Here is a 24,084-nt window from a genome sequence, read left to right on the forward strand (position 1 = left end):
GACAGGTAACGGGCAATAAACAAAAATTCATAGCCTGTGACCTGTCCCTGATTGTACTATAAATACCCATGACTAAATCTTAGCTGTGGGGCTGCTCCAGCAGCGACCAGTGTGGCTGTCCCCAGGCAGCCAGAGCAGCTGTCCTTGGGGCCAGCTGCTTGGGTAGCCCTGGGGTCAGCCACTATGGCCGCTGCTGAAGTCACAGAATCTGGGACTTCTGCGACCTCTGTGACAGACATGGAGCCCTAATCACTGCCACTGAACTGTAGCAAGTAGCAATGATGAATAATTCAAATGGAATTCTTTCAAAGAGTTTATCACAAAGACAGTGGAGGGAAGGAGTATAACATTATCAAACTGGTGATGGTGAGAATGATAATGCATTTAGCCCATTAAGTGATATTACTGTTATTCGCCTTCCTCCCCTATCACTGGCTTTTGGGCTCAATAATCCATCTTAAAATTCACTCCACTCCAGATATCATCACCATCAGCTGTCCTTGAGTCCTGAATCACTATTAGGTTCTGACAACATCTGGAGTTCTGCTGAATCAGCTGACAGGAAGAAGAATGTAGTTACACAGGACAAGGAGAGCGCAAGTCTGAGTCGTATTGCACAGGAAACCACAAAATCCTAATCAGGGTATCTCTGAAGACACAAGAATGTCAAGTTCTAAAAAAGTTCTACAACATTCACTAACCTTCTCTCTCTTTCTTTTCCTGGTTTTCTTCTGCTGCAGTTTTGTCTGCTCTAAAAAATATTCTTGCACTGCTTAGCGAGAAATAAAGCAGTTCAAACTCCTAATTAAAAATATTGAGACAAGAAAGAGACTTTCAGTAAGCAGTAGTATATCAAAGAATTATTATCTACAGCATATGTGAATGGGATCTGCAGAAGCACTTAAGTGAAAGTCAATGGGGTTTGTGCTTTTAAGTCACTTAGGTGCTTTTGGAAATCCTACTTTATACCTTGTTCACATGTGTTTTACAAAGCACTTAGACTGGCCAAAAGAACTTTATATTAGTGTATTAAAATAGATTAAAGTCTTGGGTCACATGTGTTACTTCTATACATTTGAATTACTGATTTTCCATGTTACCTTACAGAAATAAGGGATGGTATTACCTACATAAGGCAGAAAGAATTGTAATTTTTTGTGCCTTGAAGTTAAAACTACTATATTTCAAGATACTGAATAAGGCTTGCCTTTCCTTGGTTTGATAGCTGAGACATTATTCATCTTCACAATTCACAGAAGTCATAATATCCAATGCTATGAACCAAGCTCCTTTGACTCTCTATACACAAACATACATCATATTATTTATTGCTACCTACCTCCTAATTCCATGGTCAGTCATTCTCTCTCAAGTTAGCCATCTATTGTAGATTTCAGCTCTTAGGAGCAAGGTATTTCTCTTCTAGCACATCTTAAAGCACCAAGCTTACAGCATTAAATATATAATTAATACCACCCAGCTCATCTCTTCTTTTGGAGGGGGGCATTTTTTTTGTGCTAGGCAGCAGTGAATAGTTTAATGGTCTCTACAAATCCTTGATGGTGCTTTCTATAGCGCTAATAACCAACTGAACCAAGACAAGCAAATGTGGAGTTCAATACAAGTCATAGAACTGGAACCATAATGTACCTGTAAACAAACTTCCAGTCGCTTGTGGGTAAGGTTCATAGTCTGTAGTAGCTTTTCATCTTGACTAGTTGATTGCACATTCTGTTGCTTAGCTACTGCTCTTATCTCCTTCACATACTTCTCCCTGACTGACTGGAACCAGTGAAGTGAATCAAACTCCTGGTACTGATTCAAAAGCTTTAGAATGTAAGCCACACCTGCAGTCATTAACAAACCATTTACCAAAGTCAAATTGAACAAATGCAGGCACATATTCTATATATACCCCCTTGAATATCCTTTAATATTAGTATTGGGACTATTCACTTTACATGCTACATTACAATTAAGTCTTAACTATGAAGCTACAATAAAGAGCAAGTTTTACTTTATAAAACATCACAGCTAGACGTGCTTTTATGCATGCGCCCCTGAAAATAAAAATGTTGAAATAAATAAAATCACTAAAACACCCAACAAATGATGAAACAGACTTGTGTAAAATTCCATTTTCCTGTGGTGAAGTGTTGTCTGCCCTAGTAGTGCGCACAGAGAAGTAAGAGAACTAAGTACACAACATTGAAACTGGAAAGCAATAATCTACACAAGTCCGTCATGCTGAAGTAAGGACAACTCAAATTTTAAAATCACAAATAGTGGGCAATGCTAAACATAAAAGTTATGGCAAATTATTATTTTGTAAAGTCTTGATCACGCCAATTGACTGGACGACTAGACAGTATGCTCAAACTTACCCATGGCAAAACCATCATCCGTGAAAGCTGCTCCACCTTTGTTCTTTTTATTCAGCTTCTCTTTACAGCTAATTGAATGTTCTACAAAGTTGAGAGTCTGAAACGAAGGAAAGGTAGTTGTCCCAAAGAATGTCATTTCAGATTTGGTCTACACTAGCACTTTTGTTGGCAAAACTTGTGTCAGGGGTGTAAAAAAACACACCTCTTACCGACGTAAGTTTCACCAACAAAAGCTCCAGTGTGGACAGCGATAAGTCCACAGGAGAGCTCTCCCCCGCCGGCATAGAATGGCTACAGGGAGACCTTACAGCAGTGCAGCTGCAGTGGTACAGCTGCAGGATCTGTAGTGTAGACATAACCTGAGAGGAAGATTTGGCAAAATAAAAGGTGGTCATTTGCAATTTTGTCAGTTATAAAAAATAATTACATCCAAAAACGCAAGCTAAAATCCAAGTCCCTGATTTGTAAGAGTTTTGGATGGACAGCCCATCTGTTTCCTAGGCTTTGGGGGAGATGATCAACTGAGGATTGGAGGGTTCTGAGTTTGCATAATATAATTAATAATGTACGGTATAATTTTCATTATATTTGCTGGTGATGTCAAGTGATTTACATTAATATAAGGGACACAGAATAGGAGCATAGAACAGGTGTCCAATAGAGGTTTAAATGAAGCTAAATATGAACAAAATAAATGACTTTTCTTAAACCTAACCCAAAGAGCTAAGATGTTTTTTGAAAGCTCACTAAAGACAGTATTTTAAATTAGTATTGAATTACTCACACAGGAGAGTCTCATGCCGTTTTATTACTGTTTAGATGGAGCTACTCTTTCAGATCATTGTAACACTACCACACAATGGTCGTGTTTTAGGCGAAAGGCCTAGTGGGCAAACCAATAGTTTATTAATACACACACCAGAGTGGTGCATTCATTAGAGTGTAGCTCAATATAGTTAAATGTTCAAAAAGATATTTAATGAAGCTTTCTGAAATGCAGCCATCTCTGAAAAACAGCTGAAAGATGTAGGGAGAAGGAGAGAAATGTTCCCCCTACTTGTTTGCATATATTCATTCATTATTTTTCTAGACTTTCCTTCGATTATGTTGCCCCCTTTTCCTCATTTACATCACCCATGATGCCACCTCATCTTTCACAATCACAGCTGGAGGCTCAGCCACCTTCAGCTAATTTTCTATTATAAAAGCTAGTTTTGGAATAGTGAACAGTTCCCAATTTTGGCCTTGATCATGCAATCGATCCAAGTGGGCAGAACCCTGCTGAAGTCGGTGGGGCTCTGCATGGAGGCAAGGATCTTCCTGACCAGATCCAACTGCAGGATGAGGGCCTTAGAGTTTATACACTAGAATTTGGAGTTAAAAATGGTTGGAGGTCCCCAAGCTGCTGCTGAAAGGACACTTTTGGGGAAGAGGCATTTAATATCATTGCTTTTTCTCCTTTCATCACATGCTATCCCAGATGCCTCTCTCCCCCATTAAGATTCCTCCACTGACTTAATTTAATGGATGGAAAGATTTTTTAAAGTTACTCTTTCAGTAAAGAGGTCCCATCTGTGCACTGTTGGGAGTTGGTGCCTAAGTCGGCTTGAACAGCCTACTACACATGTACTTGTGGTTTAATGTTATGCATCATAAATCAAAAAAAAAATTCACATCAATATATGTGGCAAAAATACTAACCAGTGGGGGAACAATAATGTAAAAGTTGCGCAAGTGCATATTCTTTGGACTGCGGAATTCGGGAGCAAAAACGTCGACAAGCATTTTGAAGTACTCTGTCCCTTCTGCAGAATTACGTGTGAGATCAGTGAGGACAGAATCCAACTGCCTGCAAAGAATGAGAACATTTCTTATCTGATCAGTTTCTGTTGCACAGCTCTTCTCCTCGTTCATCACTAATAGTTAGTACCCACCTATGGGATTTGGAGGCAGTCCAATGTTTGTTGCTGGAGGCTCCAGGAGTAGACCCAGCCCTTCAGTCCAGGCAACCAGAAGCTGTTCTACAGTTGTAGAAACACTCCAGCAACTGATTATTAGTATTAAGACAACTGGGTATAATGTATTAAATAACCTAAAACAATTGTATGTCTAAATCTCCCTTAAGAGAAAAATTACCAAAATACAAAATGGAATTTATCAGATTGCCAGGGTGGCTGAATGAGGAGAGAAACTGCTAACAGAAAGAAAATTAGGTAAGAAATTTCTCATTCTGTTGCACAACTTCTCTCCTAATTCATCACTAATGGGAAGTAGCCAGCAGTGAATCTTAGAAGTGGGGGGTGAGGAATATCCAAAGTTTATTATTATTATTATTATTACATTAGAATAAAAGGCAGGAAGGGAAAGATTTCCCCACATACAAGGCAAGGAGTAAGGTAGAAACCAAACCAGAAGCACCCTCCTACCAAAGGCTCTCCTCTGCAGACAAATGGAAACTTACTTTGCAACTCTTCAGATGAGGCTCATACACGTTTTCCGCAATACTCCTAGACACTTCTGTGGGGGAGGGACAGCTCAGTGGTTTGAGCATTGGCCTGCTAAACCCAGGGTTGTGAGCTCAGTCCTTGAGGGGGCCATTTAGGGATTACTTGGGGATTGGTCCTGCTTTGAGCAGGGGGTTGGACTAGATGACCTCCTGAGGTCCCTTCCAACCCTGATATTCTATGATTCTATGTGAATAGTTTCCCAGATTCCTAGCCTGCCAACTGGTGCAGGAGTCTAACATCTTGCCTGCCGCAACTTTGAGACCCTAGAGCCTTGGCATTTTGGACAGAGTGAGCTGAACAGGGTACCCTTGGCTTTTGTACTCCATATGCTTGAGATATATCTTTAGAGTACTAGGAATGTCCATGTATGCCACAAACTTCCAAAGGGATGGCTATGGGTTAGAACAAAATTTTAGCTTAACATTTGGTTTCAAATCAGTAGTCTGTCCTCATTTGGATCTTATGATGGCCTCAAAGGAGACATCTACAGAAAATCTATTTAATAATGCTTGAAAGGGAAGATATTGTAGAGTACCTTGCAAGCCACTGGCATCCTGGCCTGGAAAAATCCTGCGGATTGGTTTTGTCTGGCTGGGCTTTTTTTAAATTTTGGTTTTGTATGTTTTTCGGTAGTGCGTGTGGTACACCTCTACCCCAATGTAACGCGAATTCGGATATAACACGGTAAAACAGCGGTCTGGCAGATGGGGCAGCTTTACAGCGTTATATCCGAATGTGTGTTACCGCAAGTGGTTCCTCTGCACCCGCCTGTTACTTGCTGCGACCCTCCCTGCGGACCCCCGCCCAAGCTCACCTCCACTCCGCCTCCTCCCACAAGCACGCCGCAGCTCCAACTCTCCTCCCTCCCAGGCCTGCTGCGCCAATCAGCTGTTTGGCATGCCAAGCCAGGGAGGAGAAGCGGAGCTGTGGTGCGCTCGTGGGAGGAGGCAGAGGCAGAGCAGAGGTGAGCTAGGGCAGGAGGGCTGCAAGTAAGCGGGGGTGCAGAAGAACCGCTCCCCACCCTAGCTCAACTCCGCTCTACCACCACCTCCTCCCACGAGCACGCCGCTCAGCTCCGCTTCTCCTCCCTCCCAGGCTTGCCGCGCCAAACAGCTGAAGGAGTGGGGAGAAGCGGACCTGCGGCGCGCTCGTGGGAGGAGGCGGCGGAACGGAGGTGAGCTGGGGCGAGGTGCCCTGGGGAGGGACGCAGCAAGTAACAGGGGGCACAGAGGAACCGCTCTCCGCTCCAGCTCATCTCCACCTCCTCCCCGGAGCACGCCACCACCTCTGGTCCGCCCCTCCCACTTCCAGGCTTGCCGGGCCAAACAGCTGATTGGCACAGCAAACCTGGAAGAGAGGAGGGAGGAAGAAGCGGAGCAGCGGTGGCGCGCTCAGGGAGGAAGGCGGAGGTGAGCTGGGCTGGGGAGTGGTTCCTCTCCCTACCCTGATATAACACTGTCTCACCTATAACATGGTGAGATTTTTTGGCTCCTGAGGACCGCATTATATCAGGTAGAGGTGTACTTCCCCTGTCAGTTTACAGGTGGAAGACAGCATGCTATTTATCCTGGTCTGAGGACCACTCAACCAATGAGGAGTGCCAGCACAAATACCTTGATTGTAGAAGTCACTTTTTAGATGTCCGCATGAAAGGTTGCCTGCCTGCTCCCCAATGCTGGCTAGCTCCCACATAAGTACTGTAGGAGCAGCCCCATACCACTCAGGGCTTTACTCAGTAACAGGATCATTTTGAACATGGGAAGGAATTTCTCACTTACCCCTCTGTAATCCCATGATGGTGCAACTTCATGGGGAGCAGAAGCCTCAGAAGCCTCAGTTCTGGTCACAGGCTGCTTGAAGTGCTCCTTACACTCTAATGAGCAGCCAGCCAGCGGAGGGGGACAGGGAGCAAGAGAGGGAGAGAGAAAACCCTTTCCCTGGCAGAGTAAGGTTTTATTACTATGATAAGCAGGCACAATTCCCATTCTGCTGCTGCCAGAAATCTGCACCCCTTTCCCTGGCTGAGAGTGAGGGTCCTTGGACTGAAATTTCCACTATGCAGCAATCTGAGGGAGGGCTTCCTGGGAACGACAGGCTTTTCTGCAGAGCCAGACATGCTGTCGGGTGGGAAAGGGGCAGTGAACTTGATACAGAACACTGAGAGAGACTGTGTAGGAGAAAAGCACCAGCAAACACTCCCTCGAGGGAACAGGGTGGTGAAGTCAAAGGAGAGGGGATTTGACCCCGGATTTTCACCCCACTTGCTCATTAGTAATACTAATTGCTGTCTAGCATTGCTGATGCTAGCTTTTGATTTTTGGAATTCCAGAATCTCAAGGTTTGCTAGATCTACTCCTGAGTACCAGGAGAATGCCCCAATTCCTAGGGAAAGGAAGGGGAATTGTGTAGGAGCCCCACTTCTTTCCCCAGGGAGCAGAGGACCCACTTCAGTATCTGGAGGATGGGACTTTGGGATCATTTGGGGGAAGGTGGGGTGGACAGGCAGTTCTTCTCCTTCCCTCCCGTCTGTTGGAGGACTTACCCCAAGATGGCTGGATAGCATCCTACTCATCCTTAGACTCTGCATTAGAGTTGCAGCTCTTGGGATGGGGGGACCTGACATACTGGTCCAGTCTGAGCCCCATGCCCTGACAGAGAACAGACAGGGCATAATTTGCCCTCTGAAGAGCCTATAAATGGTGCCTCGCATGGAAAACACTGCTTAGATTTAGTCTGCAGTTTTCAGGATAGCTGCCATGCCTGAATGGGGCAGAGGTGTCCTGGAGAGGAGGGTGCTTCATTGGTGGAGCTCGGTGGTTGAAACCATCTCACTGTTAAATACTCAATCCGGGGGAAGAAGAGGAAGAGAAGAAAGATAAATTGCTGACGCATGAACAAAGAAAGAAGGTAAGAGGAAACCGAACCACCAACTTGTTCCGTTGCTGGAGACAGAAAATCTAGAGGCCTGAGCTGGAGGGCTAGGCTTAGTCCCGGGGCCTCCAGCAGCAACACTGGACTGCCTCCAGATTCCATAGGTGTGGGGTATTAACCATTCCTGGTGAATGCAGAAAGAAGCTATGCAACAGAAAATTATACATGTACATTCTTAAAACGTTCAGAATTATTGGAATACATTTTCTAGCGATTCACTCCAAGCAAAGACGGCTCCCTTCAATGACAAAGATGTAGGGAGAAAAAGAGTGCCAAGTTGTATTAGTTTACATCTCAAATCAGAAAGCATATAGTAAGGAATTAAGCCAGATCTGTATAGCAAGTTTGACTGCACTAAAGGTTGTGGAACTCTATGGCGACATGGTAAAACTTTCCTCGACCTCCTCAAAACACCGCTCTAACTCACAATGTCCACCTGGATGAAGTGACAACAAATCTAGTATTTGCTCACAGCAGAAATGATAAAGAAAGCTCATGTTTTGTTAAATGGATCTATAGCCAGCTAATAGGTGAGCAGAATACAGTTATATCCATAGACTTAGAACAAGAAGGGGCTTATTTTAGCAGCAAGTACAGTGTACTGGCTATAAAGCAGAAGATTTGCTTCTTTCCCATCCATAGCCCCAAAAGGGCAGTTTAAGGTTCAGTTTTAAGACAGGCTTTGAAAGACGACTATCAGAACGTTTTGCCAATTGAGATATTCCCTGTACCCATTGTTGGTCATACTCTGATGCCTCTAAACAAGGAAAGAGGACCAACAGAAATCTAAGCTTGAATCACTTAAAATACATCAGTGTTCAGAACACATTTTAGCAAGTGTGGTTCAGATAGGCCACCACCAGCTATTGCTATTCTCTGGATGAGAGAATGCTTTTGAGAAGAGCCCAATACAGTTGAAAGCAATGGTTTCCTCCTACACATTTCACCAGTGTGTTCCAAATGGAAAATGCTCATTCCTTCCACTACACAAGCTAAGGTAGCCAGGTGGTGCTTTCCCCAGAGTCCTCAATGATATCTGAACAGGGCTTGGAATAGGATTAGTGAAGCGGGTTTGTTTTTAAAGTCTCTGTAACCAGAAAGGAGATTTCTAAAACTTAAGACATTTACAAGCTAAAGAACTTTCCTCACCAAATGACAATTTTACAGAGCAGCTGAGTTCCAAATGGATCCAACTGGTACAAATGTCATTTTCAGTTTAGCATCTTTAAAGCAATAGTGCCTATTGTTTCTGATTAAACAAAGACATTTTAATTTCATTTTATCTTTTGTAAAGCATTTGAATTTTTTAAATAAGAAAGGCACGAGAAACAAGTTTAAAAACAAAGACGCTTGCCTCCCCACATCTCAAAACACAATGTCGGGTTACCTGGCTGCTTTTTGTGTTTCTTCTGAGAGTCCTTCTTCTTTCACTAGTTCCTCAAAATTAACAATATCTTCAAGGTCAGGAACAAACCTACACAATTATTGTGTGTTAGGTTTACATTTAACTGTGGTTTACTCACTGATGCATCAATTAAGTTAAATCATAAATAAATTACACAATGAACCACCCTTGCCTTCAAGACTCTGACACTGCTCTGCGTACATCTTCTCTCTCTTTCTCACCCAGGGTCTGTTAATTCCACTACCAGCCTTGTTCCCTTCCTATCTTTCTTCCACAAGAATCTCTGCGCTCTCTCCCATGCTGCCCTGCTATGCCTGCAGTGTCCTCCTCAATCCCATATGATACACAAGCTCCCACTCCTCCAAAAGCATCTTTCAACCATGACCCGCACTTCCACACCATCCAAATAAAATCATAGCTAACAAACGAGGAAACATGATGAACACCTTGAGAAAACAGCCAGCCTCATAATACTGCTCATAAACGACCCACTCCCCTCACCTGATGCCATCTCTTTTTCTGCCATATACCATATGGTACAACACCTAGCTTGTAAACTTTGCAGAGTACAAACTGTACCCTGTTCTCTCTGTAAAATGTTATGTACACTATGGCACTATATGCAATGATAAATAATCATTTTGGTCTGTAAGAGCTCACCTATGTAATGTGCTATACTATACAAAAGGTTATGGTTTTGTAGTTAAAGGAACTCCAATTAGTCAATTTTGCAATGTAAGGGATTCTGAACTAGTTTGCAGGACAAGAGATGCAATTCCTTTGTAGCCTTATACAGTGTCCTTAACACATGGTATCAGACACTTTTCCAAACTCAATTGTTATCTAAACAGAAAGGAATGGGTTAACTGTGTTTGTAAACTCTTAAGGGCAGGGAGAATGTCTACTTGTGTCCTCAGAATGTACAACACTCTTATGGAGGTTCAAAAATGTTCAATACATAGGACTAAAACATATACAATACATATAAACGAAGTTCGCTCCCTTCAAGTCCTGCGGGTGTGTCTTTTGCTGTTAGGGGCAGCGACTGTCTCATTTGTACAGTGCCTAGAATATTGCTTGAACTATTTTATTATTCCATAACGTTATTCCACAATCCTTCATGGTGCTGGGCTCCTTAGCTCCCATTGACATGAATGGGACCCAAGGGCACTTAGGGCCTCGCAAGTTCAGTGCTAAATAATGTGCTAGCTGGACTTTTCTGTAGGACTTCTCCTCTTAAAAAGATTAATATAAAATACAGAGCTGGTATCCTGGAAAATGCCACACTTATTCTTAATACTCTTTGCACTTCTGAGTCAAATGATGAATATGTGGGGAAAAAAAGAGACCTTCCTAAGGGAATATCAGTATGAATGGGTAGCACAGGGATATAAAATATTAGTAGCAGCATGAAATATATTCATATAGGTACCTAATTGCACTACTACAGCAGTGAAGTCCACCAGATCTTATCATTCGCACATAGCCCATTGCATTGCCTTTAAAAACAAGAAAAACAGGAACATACCTAAGTTAGATATTTACATGTACACATTTCAAAATCCCTGTTAACTCTGATATTCTGATGCCTTGAGGTAGCCAGAATGGTTTTACAAGAGAAATATTCTGAAACTAATTACACGGAGAAAAAAAATGCAGATACTTTAGAGTTTAATGGCACAAAGTCCAACTAGAGGAACAAAACATGAGCCATGAATGGCTTCATCTAAGGAGATTGTGCTCACACGCGCTACATTTTTAAACTCCTTAATTAAGGTCCAAATGCTGCAGTAAGATACAGGAAATGGTCGTAAGATCAGGCTTTAGATGCCTACACCACTGGTGGCATCAGTGTGCCAAAAGTATTACTACAACTAGTAAATCAAATTTAACTATTATAATATATGCACACATTTGTATTTGATTCAAAACACCTTTTGAAGTATCTGAGTCTAACAGAACTGTACTTCTCATTTAGTGGGAAAAAGATACTCAACCTGGATGAATGTTGCCTCAGTCAAACAAATAAAAATTGAACCCAAAGCGAATAAAAAAAACATTCATACAAGCTCTAGATACATCTTATATTAAAACATTTAGGACCCATTCTTGTGTAATTAGGTAAAACTCCAATTACTTCAATGGAAATGCATCTGCTTATATCAGGCTTGAATTTGGGATTCAACCTTAAAATATAGGTAAAATAAGCAGTGTAGTTACAGGATTACAAAGACCTCTGCCATTAAAATGTTTGTACCATATTTTTAGATACAGTGATGCATACCTATCTGACTTATGAGCTGCCTGAATTGGTCAAGGTAACTTTGTCCATCAGGCGTCATTCCAAGCTTTCTGATGCCCCGGTTGAACTTCTCTGCTCTCTCAAAGGGATACTACAGAAACAATTTTTGCAGTTTGTGAGAATACTGATCTTTGAAGAATCTACTTGACTTTTCATGTTAAACATCATTTTACCTTCTACTACCACCCCACAAACATTCACACACATTCCTTGTTCAATCTTTGAAAGTGTAACCCTGTCTGTGCGTAGTAGTTTGTGAAAGTGTCATTTGACCAGGCCATTTGCAAAGACGAGATCTGTTACTGCTATATATAAATAAGAAAGCACTCTTCTTATAAGAACAAACTACATACAAAGAACATTCCAGTACATTTTTATTCCAAACATTAAACCTCAATTTTTTCAAAATTAGACATGCAATGGTGGAAGATGAGAATTACGCACAAGGCCTTGAGAAAGGGATAGCTACTGTACTCATATACCAAGTTTGTGCATTAATGTCAACAGTGACCTCTATTACAAAATACGAATATTTATTGTAACTTTGGTAAACTTGATTTGGACTGGAGGTTTAGAACAACACTAGACTAAATCTGCACTGAGCATCATTATCAGGTTGATGAGAGAATAACCGTACCCCATCCTATAATACAAAGGAGTGCCATGTTGTGTCTGCTGATGAGTACCATCTAGTGTTCAGTAAGCAATTAGAATCAGATCAACCAGTCTCAATGCAGGAATTTGTATACACTGCAACACTGTATTTTGATAGACCAGAAGGTTCCACTTGTCTATAAACATATTTTCCTTTTATTTAAAAACTGACATTTGTAGTTCAGTGCATATCAGCTTTTCAGTGCAAAGGCAGCACAGTTTTTAATCAAGTTATTGTTTATCCAAGAACACCACATGTAGTGTACCTTATGATCATTTTGATCCTTGACTTCCCTGAAGAATCGGATATCTTTGATTAATCTGGATTTGATATGTTCGTCATACATGAACTGGCTAAAGATATAGAACTTTTTCCTCAGAAACTGGTAAGTGAAATTAACCTGGAGTAAAATTAAAAATTCAGAATTAGAAAAACCCTTTCAAATTAACATGACTCTCTAGTGACTATCATTCAGTAGCTTCTTGAAGCTTTTATTCCATATTATGACATATTTTTTGTAGGTGGAAAGTTCAACACAGCCTGTCCCATTTTGTGGATCTCAAAGAGACTCAGCCTGAGCAACTTCCTTCCTAAAGAAAGGTAAATCTTTTGTTGGAAGGTTTAATTTCCTTTAGAAAGGCCAATAAGAGGGTAATAGGCTGATCTTTTAAAGCCCACGACTAGTTAGGAACTAGTTCTGGAGTATCCAGTTGCTGTCCCTCTTCTTAGCATATGGGCAACATGCCTCAGGTGGTTCATGACTAGGATTCATAACAGTGGGGCAATAGTGAAGCTCACTGAATGTCTGCTTTCATTGTAGTAAATTCTATAGCTAAGATTACATGCAAAGTTCCATTATAACCTTCCCACCTTCTTTTCACTTGCTCAAAATTTTCTAAAATATTGTCCCTTGGAATTAACCGCCCCCTCCTTTTTTTTCCCCAAGTCACAGTTCATTCCCTGGTCTGCGTGGACAATTTAGACCAGGGGTGGGCAAACTTTTTGGGCCAAGGGCCACATCTGGATAGGGAAATTGTATGCAGGGCCGGGACAGGGGGCTGGGGTGTGGGAGGGAGTGCGGGGTGTATGAGGGTGCTCAGGGAAGAGGGCTGGGGTGCAGGAGGGTGCGGGGTGCAGGAAAGGGCTCACGGCACAAGGTTGGGGTGCAGGACGGGTGCAGGGGGCGGCAGGGGCTCAGAGCAGGGAGTTGGGGTGCAGGAGGGGTGCAGGGGGTATAAGGGGGCTCAGGGCATGGAGTTGGGGTGCAGGAGGGGTGCGGGGGTATAAGGGGGCTCAGGGCATGGAGTTGGGGTGCAGGAGGGGTGCGGGGGTATAAGGGGGCTCAGGGCATGGAGTTGGGGTGCAGGAGGGGTGCAAGGTGCAGGCGGGGGCTCAGGGCAGGGAGTTGGGGGGCGGGGTGCAGGCAGGGTTCAGGCTCCAGCCCGGCACCGCTTACCTAAAGCGGCTCCAGTGTGGCAGCGGTGCGCACTGGGGCCAGGGCAGGCTCCCTGCATGCCTGCCCTGTCCCCAGCCCCGCGCCGCTTCAGGAAGCGCTGTGGCCCCTGAAGGAGGAGGGGCGGAGGGCTCCACATGTGCTGCCCTTGCCACGCCTCCAGGTACCTCCCCTGAAGCTTCCCATTGGCCATGGTTCCCCATTCCCGGCCAATGGATGCTGTGGGGGGGCGGTGCCTGGAGGCAAAGGCAACACACAGAGCCCTCTGCCCCACCCCCACAGGGAAGTGCTGTCGGCTGCTTCTGAGAGTGGCGTGGGGTCCACGGCACCACAGGGGGCAGTCCCACGGGCCCACCCCCATCTAGACCACAGTCAAAAGCAAATAAGGCAGGAGGCGTCCACCTGGCCAGGAAGCATTGTGACGTGCAAGACAACTCTCTCAGTTGCTGATATCTCTGAGACAAACAACTCCAATACGAGAGAAACATATTATTAGCATCATGCTTGTAAAAGCAAGCACTTTCCTGCATTGCCAAAAAGAGTAAGAACCCTCATTTCTAAACCTTTTCATTTTGTACACAGTGCCTTAGAGAAAGTGCTTGTCCTTCAGTGCATAGTGCTCATCAAGTTCTTATCTTGTGCTGGCTTGGTAGGAAGAATGGGACAGAAAGACAGAGTGAGAAATTGAGTGGCAGTCCAAAATTTGATCGTTTTTGGGTTAGTTGGATTTTCCAGTCAAGCTTTGGCACCACACCAGGTTTTTTAATTACTTCAATTACTATGAATATGCAACATGCAAACAGATTAAATTTCAGTTGTAACAAACATCTGCAAAGCTTTACTAGGCTAAATAAACACAGTACTGTTATTTATGGTGTATAGATGGTGTTCATCTTTACCAGACACACTGCCGTCCTTATGCCAAAGATCATTACATTCATTCTATTCAGAAATCCTAAGCTATATAATAACCCAGTGGTCCCCAACCTTTTTCGTCTGGCGGGCACCAGACGGCGAGCCACCGAGGACTGTGGTCGGCGGACAAGCATCCGCCGAAATGCTGCCGAGAAGCGGCAACGTCAAGAGGCGTCGCCGCTGAAATGCTGCCGAAAATCAGCGGCATTTTGGCGGCGACGCCGCTTGATGACGCTGCTTTTCGGCGGCATTTCAGCGGATGCTTGTCTGCGGGCCAGTACACGGACGCAGATAGATGCCCCAGCGGGCGCCATGGCGCCCGCGGGCACTGCGTTGGGGACTACTGTAATAACTCATACCATAGAACAGCATCTAGATTTAAAGAAAGGAAGTAGTAAAAGTCAACGACAAATCTTAGCCAAAGTAAAGTGAAATACATATTTCATAGAAGCCACTTAAAAAAATGACCTTGCATTTCCCAAATTCTAAAATGGCAGTCTAAGTTGATTTAGTAGACATCAGCATCACATTTCTCCTGATCTGCTTAAATGAAATGCTATCAAAACCCCATCCTACCAAACTTTAACAAGTAGCGATATATGGCACTCTAATTATAAGGGCCATTATTTAGAAATTAAAGTGTTGTAAACAGAATACCTCTGTTTGATAACATTTATTTTCATCTTTAGGGCAATTCAGAGGTCTTCCGGGACATTTCTAAACATCTTGTCAGCTGTGGCATTTGCACAAAGATCTGACTTTATATAGTAACTACCAGTAATATAACTCATAAGAGACTTTTGATGTTGACTGCTTGGTGTTTGAGGACTACTTTGTTATATATAATACAAAAAGCTATGTTTGTGCAATATTAAAAACTGCACAGTTAAAAACTCAAAGGTCAGGAAATGCTGGAGTTCCGATGCTGTTCTGTACATATTAAAAAGAAACAGTCCAGAAGATACTTACTGTTGTGTTCATGATTCCTGTGCCATGAGTTCGAATTGAATTAGCAATGTGTCGGATATTGATAGTGTTCAAATGCTTATTATTACTAGTTCTCTCAATGAAGATCTGCAAAGAAAAGGTCATCATATACCCCATATCAAAACCAACCTTAAAAAAATCAGATACGAACTACCCATAGAAGTACAGAATACACCTCACCTGATTATTGAGATTGTAGAGGTAGCGTGATACAAAAACATGAATATTTCTCATGATTTCCAAAACATCCAAACCCTGAAACAATATGGCAAAAATCCTTAATCGATCAGAACAGCTTCCTGGGAGTCACTCAAATGTATTCAAAGTAACTGCTAATAGTGCAAATGAATCACTTGAAAGTCTTTTGGAAGCAAAGTAATTAGTTATGTATGAAAATCATCACTTTTCCTTTCAATTTTGTGAAAATATCTTTTCAATTTGTTCTGGGCTACTTCAGGGCCTAGATTTATTTTATGGTTTGTTTTGTTTTAAATTTTATAGTCAGTGTCACATTAAAATTCAGGTTTTTTGCTTGTATCTTTTAACATTTTTGACAGTCAAGGTTCTTTAGTCATATCTAATAAGTGCAAAGCAAAAAGGGAAAAATTGGACCATTTTCTCAGCTTCCAAATAAAAATGTAAAAGCCTCCATATTCAAGGTTCACAAATAGCTACTTTTTTTTTAAAAAATCATTTATTTACTGTTAATTACACCGTTTCACTGCTCAAAATGAAGAAGTATGGATCTGGGAATCAGGAGTTTTACCTTGGTTATGCCACAGACTTGTTAGTCTTGGGTAAATCGTCTAGGCCAAAATTTTAGAAAATGGCCGCTAATTTTGGGTTCCTCGGTTTCTGTACTTTGTTAATGTCTTGAATAATTATCTAGGACTTCCGGAATAAAGTGGCACATATAATACCCACACATATACCTCACCTGTTCTAAAGTCTGACTGGGAAGATGTGCTTCTGTCATAATTAAGCCATAGCGCTGAGTTGCTAAATTCCTCATTTCACTGTATGTGGCCCAGTCATGAAGAGCTACAGTTGTTAGGTTGTAGAAGGTCTTGTCTAGGTAGTGTGTTACATAAACTGTAAAAATCAAGAATAATAAAGTATGCATTAAACTATTAACTGCAGCTCTTAAATTGCTGGGGAATAGCAAAGAAACAAAAAAGGAAAATCCATAAATTCTTGCATTGGCACTTAAAACTGGGTTCTCTCGAAGAAAAGACTGTAACAATAGCCCTAGTGGGGTCATTTGTGGGGACTGAACCCAGGACCTCTGGATCTAAAAGCCATGAGCCTTTACTAACATAAGCTGAAGGACCAAGCCCACTAGCTCAGAGGCAACAAACTCCTAAACTTCTCTATGTAAGCTAGCCACTAGAGGTGGGTAAAGAGCCACAACATTATTAACTATGGATTACGCTTGCAATGCCACTTTTGTATATCTAAGCTATTATTAGGGAGCAACTGAGATCACAGAAATCCGTAAAGGAAATAGTTAAGCAAAAAGAAAATGATGGAATACCAGAAGGATTATCAGAGAAACTAAAGAGATGTGAAGTGCTGAGGGAAAAAAAGGTATATTAAATGCAACCTACCTTTGATGTCAATGAATCGATTGAAAAATCGAATTGGGTTCAGAGAGAAAAAGTGGGCCAGATCCTTCATCCCAACTCTGTAAGGATTTCTGTCATCGAGCTTTAAGTGTGTGTGCACAGAAAGGCGTAGATCCTTTTCTATTTCTTTACACAATTTGTCCAGCAAGTGCTATTTAAGGGAGTGACAAAAATGATGCTAAGAGTCCATTCAAAATCCTATTTTAGTAGAGATGAAATTTGCCTACAGAGCAAGAAGGCTGATGACACTAGTGACTGACTACATCTTAAAAATAAGTGAACCTGCCGCATAAAGTCCTTGTTTGAAAATTTCAGAGAGTTTCAGGGACTGAAACTAGCACTAGCAAACGAAACCATGTTGATGCCCTAGTAGTTAAACTGAGGAATAATTCAGAAACTAGATGGATAACTACCTGTTATTAGGGATAATATGAGATGCCCAGCTTCTAAATCAGGGGTAGGCAACCTATGGCACGTGTGCCAAAGGTGGCATGCGAGCTGATTTTCAGTGGCACTCACACTGCCCAGGTCCTGGCCACCAGTCCAGGGGGGCTCTGCATTTTAATTTAATTTTAAATGAAGCTTCTTAAACATTTTAAAAACCTTAGTTACTTTACATACAACAATATTTTAGTTATATATTATAGACTTATAGAAAGAGCCCTTCTAAAAATGTTAAAATGTATTACTGGCACGTAAAACCTTAAATTAGAGTGACTATATGAAGACTCGGCACACCACTTCTAAAAGGTTCTAAATGAACAGTGTCAGTTCTAGGACACCCATTTACATTGACTAATCAGGAGGATTTAGAATGTTTTTGTGGCCAAGTGAGACTTCTACAATTTTTTACACCAGTGTGGTTCCTACCTAGATTTAAGCAGAGGCCCATCCATTCCCTGCAAACACACACACCCATCACTGTGACCATTCAAACTAATTAAAAAAACCATTTGGCTTCAACTAAATTCAAACCATGTTTGTTACAACAGCTCAGATGGGACCAATAATATGTGATGGACAGGGGTGGTTGCAAGCCAGCAGTGCCTGTTTGCAATCCTAGGTTGAGAACCCCTGGTTTATATAATGAGTCTACAACAGATGTGACTTACTAAGAAAGGTGTGGTTCATTTCCAATAAGACTTCATACAGTTTAGAAAAACCTTCAATATATTATTTTGTCTGAGATTTCTCTAGAATCCCAGAATAGAATAGATTACATTTGCTGTGGGACTGAACAGAGAGTAAGAGTGGTCCAGTGGTTAAATCACTAGCTAAGGACTTGGGAGATCTGGGTTCAATTCCCTGCTCTTCCTATGTGACCCTGAGAAAGTTAGTCTCTCTGTGTGTCAGCATCTGTAAAATGGGGGTAATATCCCTTCTCTAACTCTCAGGGATACTGTGAGGATTGATATATTAAAGACTAAAGTACTCAGATAATAATAATTGGATATATACCAATCTCCTAGAACTGGAAGGGACCTTGAAAGGTCGAGTCCAGCCCCGTGCCTTTACTAGCAGGACCAAGTACTGATTTTTGCCCCAGATCTCTAAAGTGGCCCCCTCAAGGACTGAACTCACAACCCTGGGTTTAGCAGGCCAATGCTCAAACCACTGAGCTATCCCTCCTGATACTATGGTAACAAGGCCAGGTAAGAACATGAGATTGAGAAAATGTTCATTTTCTCATTTATCACCATACGTCACAGCAGTCTCAAAGACTTCTATATAGGTTTTATAGAAAATCCTAAATTTCAGTCAATAAAAGCTGACTTTAATACACAATCCAAATAAACTGTCACCATTAGACCCCACTCACAGTAAACCCCGAACTTGTACAATTACCTCATTTAAAACTTCCATGATTTCTTTGTCATAGCACTCCAGAAGTACCTCATAGGACTCCAAGTGTCTTGAATGCATCATAGCAGGAACACAGTCCCGTAATGCACTAAACATGTACTAAAAAACCAGAAAGTAACTAATATGCAAACCATAAGACAGATATGTCAACAAACATCTCAAAATATTTACAATGTAAAGGCTAAAATCCGCCCAATTTAAACAGTTTAAAATCTCAAATCCAAAGAACAAGGATCACTTTCTAGTTGATTTCATATGAATAGTCACTACAATAATGTAAAACCTAACAGACTGTAGCTTTAAGCTTTTTAAAAATAATCTATGTGACTGGAAGACTGATGGATTCAGTTATCCTAAAACAATGAAGGAAATAATGTTAAGTACCGTAAGCCAATTTGAATTGACTATCTGTTATCATCCCCACCCCCAATCATTAGATTAACTAACCAGTATTCAGTTCTAGCCTTTTGCAAGTCCATTACTTAAAACAGCGATTAAACATAAATTAGTCAGAGTGGATCACACAAGTGATTCATCAAGTTTAACATCCTGGACCAGTGGTTCATCCCAGTAAAAGCCAGTATCGGATGCTTGTGAGTCAGTTTTAAAAAAAGTTATAATGCAATTATCTAGTTATGCAATATTGCACAAGGAGAGGATAAAACTCCAGTATGGCCCCTGCAGCAATCCTTTGGAACCCAGGTAATAAGTACCTTATAAATACCTAAGTATAAAAATAGATGCACACTGAACCAAAAGATTACTAAGATTTTTCCAATTTTTGTTTTAAATCTGCCAAAGACCTTAATTTAAAAATGAAATGACTGAAGGGCAGGGTAAGAAGAGAGAGACAAACCGTTGTAAGTGATGCCTACTATTTAAAGTACTGGTTGAGATTTACAGAGCAGTTTATCAGACATGCCTTTCGTTAATTTTAAAAGGAAGATAAACTTATCTAAATCCCTTTAATGCTCTGAAAAATCTCAGCCACAGTTATTTGTAACTAACACTGGACTTGTGATTTTTAACTGTTTTACAATTTTAGGGGTTTTCTTTCCCCGCCTCCCCAGTTCAGTAAGCCACTCTAACTGAACAATTAGGGGTATTTTGTATTTACCTGCAATCTAGATGCATCAACTGCATTTTCATACACATCATCTAAATAAATTGGGAAGACTGCTCGATGCCAGTACAAGAAGCAACAATCACACTGTGTTCGGATGCTAAAATGCAAGATATTAGTTATTAAACAAAACCCGAAGCAGCGCTAAAGAACATGTAAAGGATGGTGAACTGCACGTCAGCAAGACCATATTTTTGCAGCACTGCCCCCTTTTTTGTTTTTTACAATCATCTACGCCACAGGTTATTTCATAGCACTAATGCTCAAGATACACATGTACATGGTATTTATTATTTTTCCACTGGCCTTCAAAAGAAAATGTAAGCTCTTTGATAAATGGATGCCCATTTTCACTATCATATCTGTAAGCACCATATCAAGCTACTGAAATGCTGTTTCAGTACTGAAATACCTAGCCTCTGTAATGATATCTTTATGCTTCCTACAGCAACATTATAGTAAAGGAATTATTCTTGTCTCTGATCATATGATGTACACCAGCAGGGCTGGCTCCTCCCCAAGCAGCGAAGTGAGGGGGAAAAAAAAAAAAAAGAAAGCCAATTGGTGGCACTTCAGCAGCAGCTAAATCACATCGCTTCGTTCTTCGGCGGCAATTCAGCAGCGGGTCCTTCGCTCCCTCTCTTCCTCTTCGGCGGCAGCTCAAAGAGGAAGAGAGGAACCGAGGGGCCTGCTGCTGAAGACCTGGACGTGCCGCCCCTTTCCATTGGCCACTCCAAGCACCTGCTTCCTTCGCTGGTGCCTGGAGCCGGCTCTGTACACCAGTGCCAAAATGCTGAGCCACATACAGACAAGCATCTTCCTCACTGATGCTAGTAGTAGATACTGAACTAGAAAATGCTGACAATTTATAAAGCATTAGGAAGGTACAGTGTCATGGTACAAATTTATTTACATTACTGGAGTTTACATGACATGTCGAAAGTATATGGGTAGGTCCACAGACCATCAAGGTTCTATGAATAAAATTTGTGTATAGCAATGTTTGCACAAAATCATTGCTAAACATTTCACATCCAGTTACACTTTATAGCAGCTTAGGAGGGAGGTGTTTATGTAAAATGCAACATACTGCAGGAAACCTAATATTTAATATGGAGGTATAAAAACCAAGGAGGTCATAGGTTCCAAAAGTGATGGTCCCTGTCAAATCAAACAAAAAGCATGGTGCACCAGTCAACAAGACCTGCATTTCTGCAAGCTGCTACTCCTTATTAAAGATTAGGGAGGCCACAGACTTCATTATAGAATTCTGTGGCCCACATGCTGGCCAACCCTGGTCTTCAATGTACATGAAAACAATCAATTATATGTAGCTAAGTGTAGAACACAGAACATCCTGCAAGATTTCATAAACTGCATCATGAAATCTCAACACACGAGCTGACACTGCTTTCTCCCCTCCCACCCATCCTTTTGTGCTGCTTACCGCTCCTTAAGTTCACTGATTAAGTCCAGTTTCTTCATAACTACTTGGAGGGGAAGCAGCTCTTCATCTTTAAATGTTTTCTGTTAAGAAAAAAAAACAGCAGAGGAAAATGGGCAGAGTCATTTATTACTTAACTGGAAAATAACAACTACTTTTAAAGTTGTCACAACAGTTGAGTGATAAAGCTGTTTATTACAGCTAACAAGGTAACACACAGTAGTGAGGGTTTGAGCAATAGTTGCACTTACCATCTGTGTGCCCACACTCAGTGCAAGGGAAACAATAAGGCGCCTCTGTTTTGTACTTGGCCCGTTGAGGGTATTCTCAGCCAATACCAGAGCAGAGAGCACATCCAGGCGCTGCTCACTGTATTTTTTGTCGGAAATTACTCTTTTCTTGATGGGAGAAACAAAAATAGCAGCTCACATTTCATATTCATGGAAAATTTATCAGAGATCAAAAGCAGCAGCCTGATCTTTTATTTGAAAATCTGGGCACTTGTCACACCATTTCCAGTAATATTTTATAAATTAGGCTTTTTGAACCAAGCTAAGTGAATCCAGATACTTCCTCTCCCAAATTTAATTGGATTCTCTATTGTAAGTGCTGGTAAATATACATAACTCAGCACAGGCATAAGACAGGTATACAGTAAACAGGCATTGTGCAAGCGTGCACATAGCTTTGCATGTTCACATCACTTCTGTTGTATACACCATCCCGAGTGTTCCTGTAGGAGCGCTTTCTTTCACTAGGAAGAAATTCAGCAATGCCCAACTTTATGGGCTGAAAAACCACAAATCTGTAAGTGCACATGTGAAGAAAGTCCCCAAGACAACCTGCACTTTTCTATGATATTGTGTAAGTGGAAAAAACATAGCAAGGACCAACTGCAAAAGTGAGCTCCCACTGCAGTATGTGGAATTTTTTGCAATGGACTTCAGTGGGAACGTGATCAGTGACTGGTTAGGAAGCTAGGCTCATATTTAGGAGTATGGATTTGACTCAGAAGAGGTATGACTCCCTGCAAGGTTTGCTGCAATAGGAGAGAATTCCTTCTCTGGTTATAAGGATATATCCTCAGCTTGAAACTCTTCCCCTTCAGTGCTGTCAGATGCTCTAGGTACATGCAGCAAAACAACTGCTGTGTTGTGGAATACATTAGGGTACACCCTAATGCTGCATTAATTTGGAAAAGCACATTAACAGATTAGCAGGTACCACAGAGGGCCTGCAGTAAGTGCTTTATGCTGTTGTTTACTGATATGAGCCTTTTGTTTACCTTTTTAAAAGGTAAACAACAAACATCAATCTAGTCATTCAAGAGGGGGGGTGGTAATCTCCAGGTATCTGTTTGACATACAAATCTTTTAGTGCGCTTGGATCATATTGCTATTTTTTAAGCTTGTAATTTATTTAAAGCTGTAAAAAAAACTATAGAACAATTATCTGATCATATGGGTACTGCCCATTTTTAAAGCATGTGTAATTTTCATAGCAGCTTTATTGTTTCAGACAGGTTTGCTGGTTCTCTGTTCAACAGTGATACCCTTGAAATGTGTTCGATCTGTTTATTAAACTAAAACAAACGTTTTGTTTATACTCAAAATGTGATAGAGGAGATGCGCTAGATTATAGCTAAATTTCTGTTGCATATATTAAGTAAGAATCTGAAAAATATGCACATCTACTGTTTAAATATGTAATGTATTTAACACTGAGCAGAATTATGCACACAAACAGGAGAAATGGAAAATCCAATAGCACCATTTACATCATGCATGTATCTTCCTTTGGAGTTCAGCTGCAAGAGAACATATATACTAGCATTTCACATCAGAGAGCTAAGGTGAAATCCCATTTTTCCCTTTGCCCACATAACGTAATTCAGAAATCCAAGGACAGCAAGTGTTCCAAGTGAGGTGCATTAGTCCCACTTCTGGGGAAGCTTGCACAACACCTGTGTACATTTTATATCAGGCAACTGGCACTTCCATAAGCATTACATTTGTCCTACCCTTTCCTTTCAAAGAAGTTTAACATTATATAGTAATCATTGAAAGTACTGTATATGTGAAGCCCTAAAACTGTAATAGTCTGCATGCTTATACATACCATCACAAATCACTTTAATAAAGTAACAGTAACGTAATAAAGTAGCAAAGAATAGGTAGGCTAAATGAACAAACAGCACCATGTGATTAACTAAAAAAATTAATCGCGATTAATCGCAATTTTAATCACACTGTTAAACAATAGAATAGCAATTGAAATGTATTAAATATTTTGGATGTTTTTCTACGTTTTCATATATACTGTATTCTGTGTTGTAACTGAAATCCAAGTGTACATATTTTTGATTACCAATATTTGCACTGTACAAATGGCAAACAAAAGAAATAGTATTTTTCAATTCACCTTATACAAGTACTGTAGTGCAATCTCTGTTGTGAAAATGCAACTTACAAAAGTAGATTTCTTTGTTTT

General features: G+C 41.2%; 1 protein-coding gene across 2 annotated transcripts in view; it reads right to left on the minus strand.

Annotated features, from left to right (window-relative positions):
• WASHC4 (WASH complex subunit 4) overlaps window positions 1–24,084 on the minus strand; it is a 58,099-nt gene that overhangs the window by 4,917 nt on the left and 29,098 nt on the right. The window contains exons 17-32 of one of the 2 annotated variants that reach the window (XM_044987422.1): window positions 21,846–21,992; window positions 21,598–21,677; window positions 20,145–20,250; window positions 19,010–19,126; window positions 17,147–17,315; window positions 16,477–16,631; window positions 15,720–15,794; window positions 15,522–15,626; window positions 12,450–12,584; window positions 11,512–11,620; window positions 10,660–10,726; window positions 9,210–9,296; window positions 4,086–4,233; window positions 2,385–2,481; window positions 1,651–1,847; window positions 702–801 (exon numbers count right to left, since the gene is read on the minus strand). In XM_044987422.1, coding sequence (XP_044843357.1) covers window positions 702–801; window positions 1,651–1,847; window positions 2,385–2,481; window positions 4,086–4,233; window positions 9,210–9,296; window positions 10,660–10,726; window positions 11,512–11,620; window positions 12,450–12,584; window positions 15,522–15,626; window positions 15,720–15,794; window positions 16,477–16,631; window positions 17,147–17,315; window positions 19,010–19,126; window positions 20,145–20,250; window positions 21,598–21,677; window positions 21,846–21,992 — 1,894 coding nt within the window. Of the gene's footprint in view, window positions 1–701; window positions 802–1,650; window positions 1,848–2,384; window positions 2,482–4,085; window positions 4,234–9,209; window positions 9,297–10,659; window positions 10,727–11,511; window positions 11,621–12,449; window positions 12,585–15,521; window positions 15,627–15,719; window positions 15,795–16,476; window positions 16,632–17,146; window positions 17,316–19,009; window positions 19,127–20,144; window positions 20,251–21,597; window positions 21,678–21,845; window positions 21,993–24,084 lie in introns of those variants that run through there. The other variant, XR_006573528.1, reaches the window with a different exon arrangement.

This window comes from Mauremys mutica, chromosome 1 (assembly GCF_020497125.1).
Source record: "Mauremys mutica isolate MM-2020 ecotype Southern chromosome 1, ASM2049712v1, whole genome shotgun sequence".
NCBI classification, from domain to species: domain Eukaryota; kingdom Metazoa; phylum Chordata; order Testudines; family Geoemydidae; genus Mauremys; species Mauremys mutica.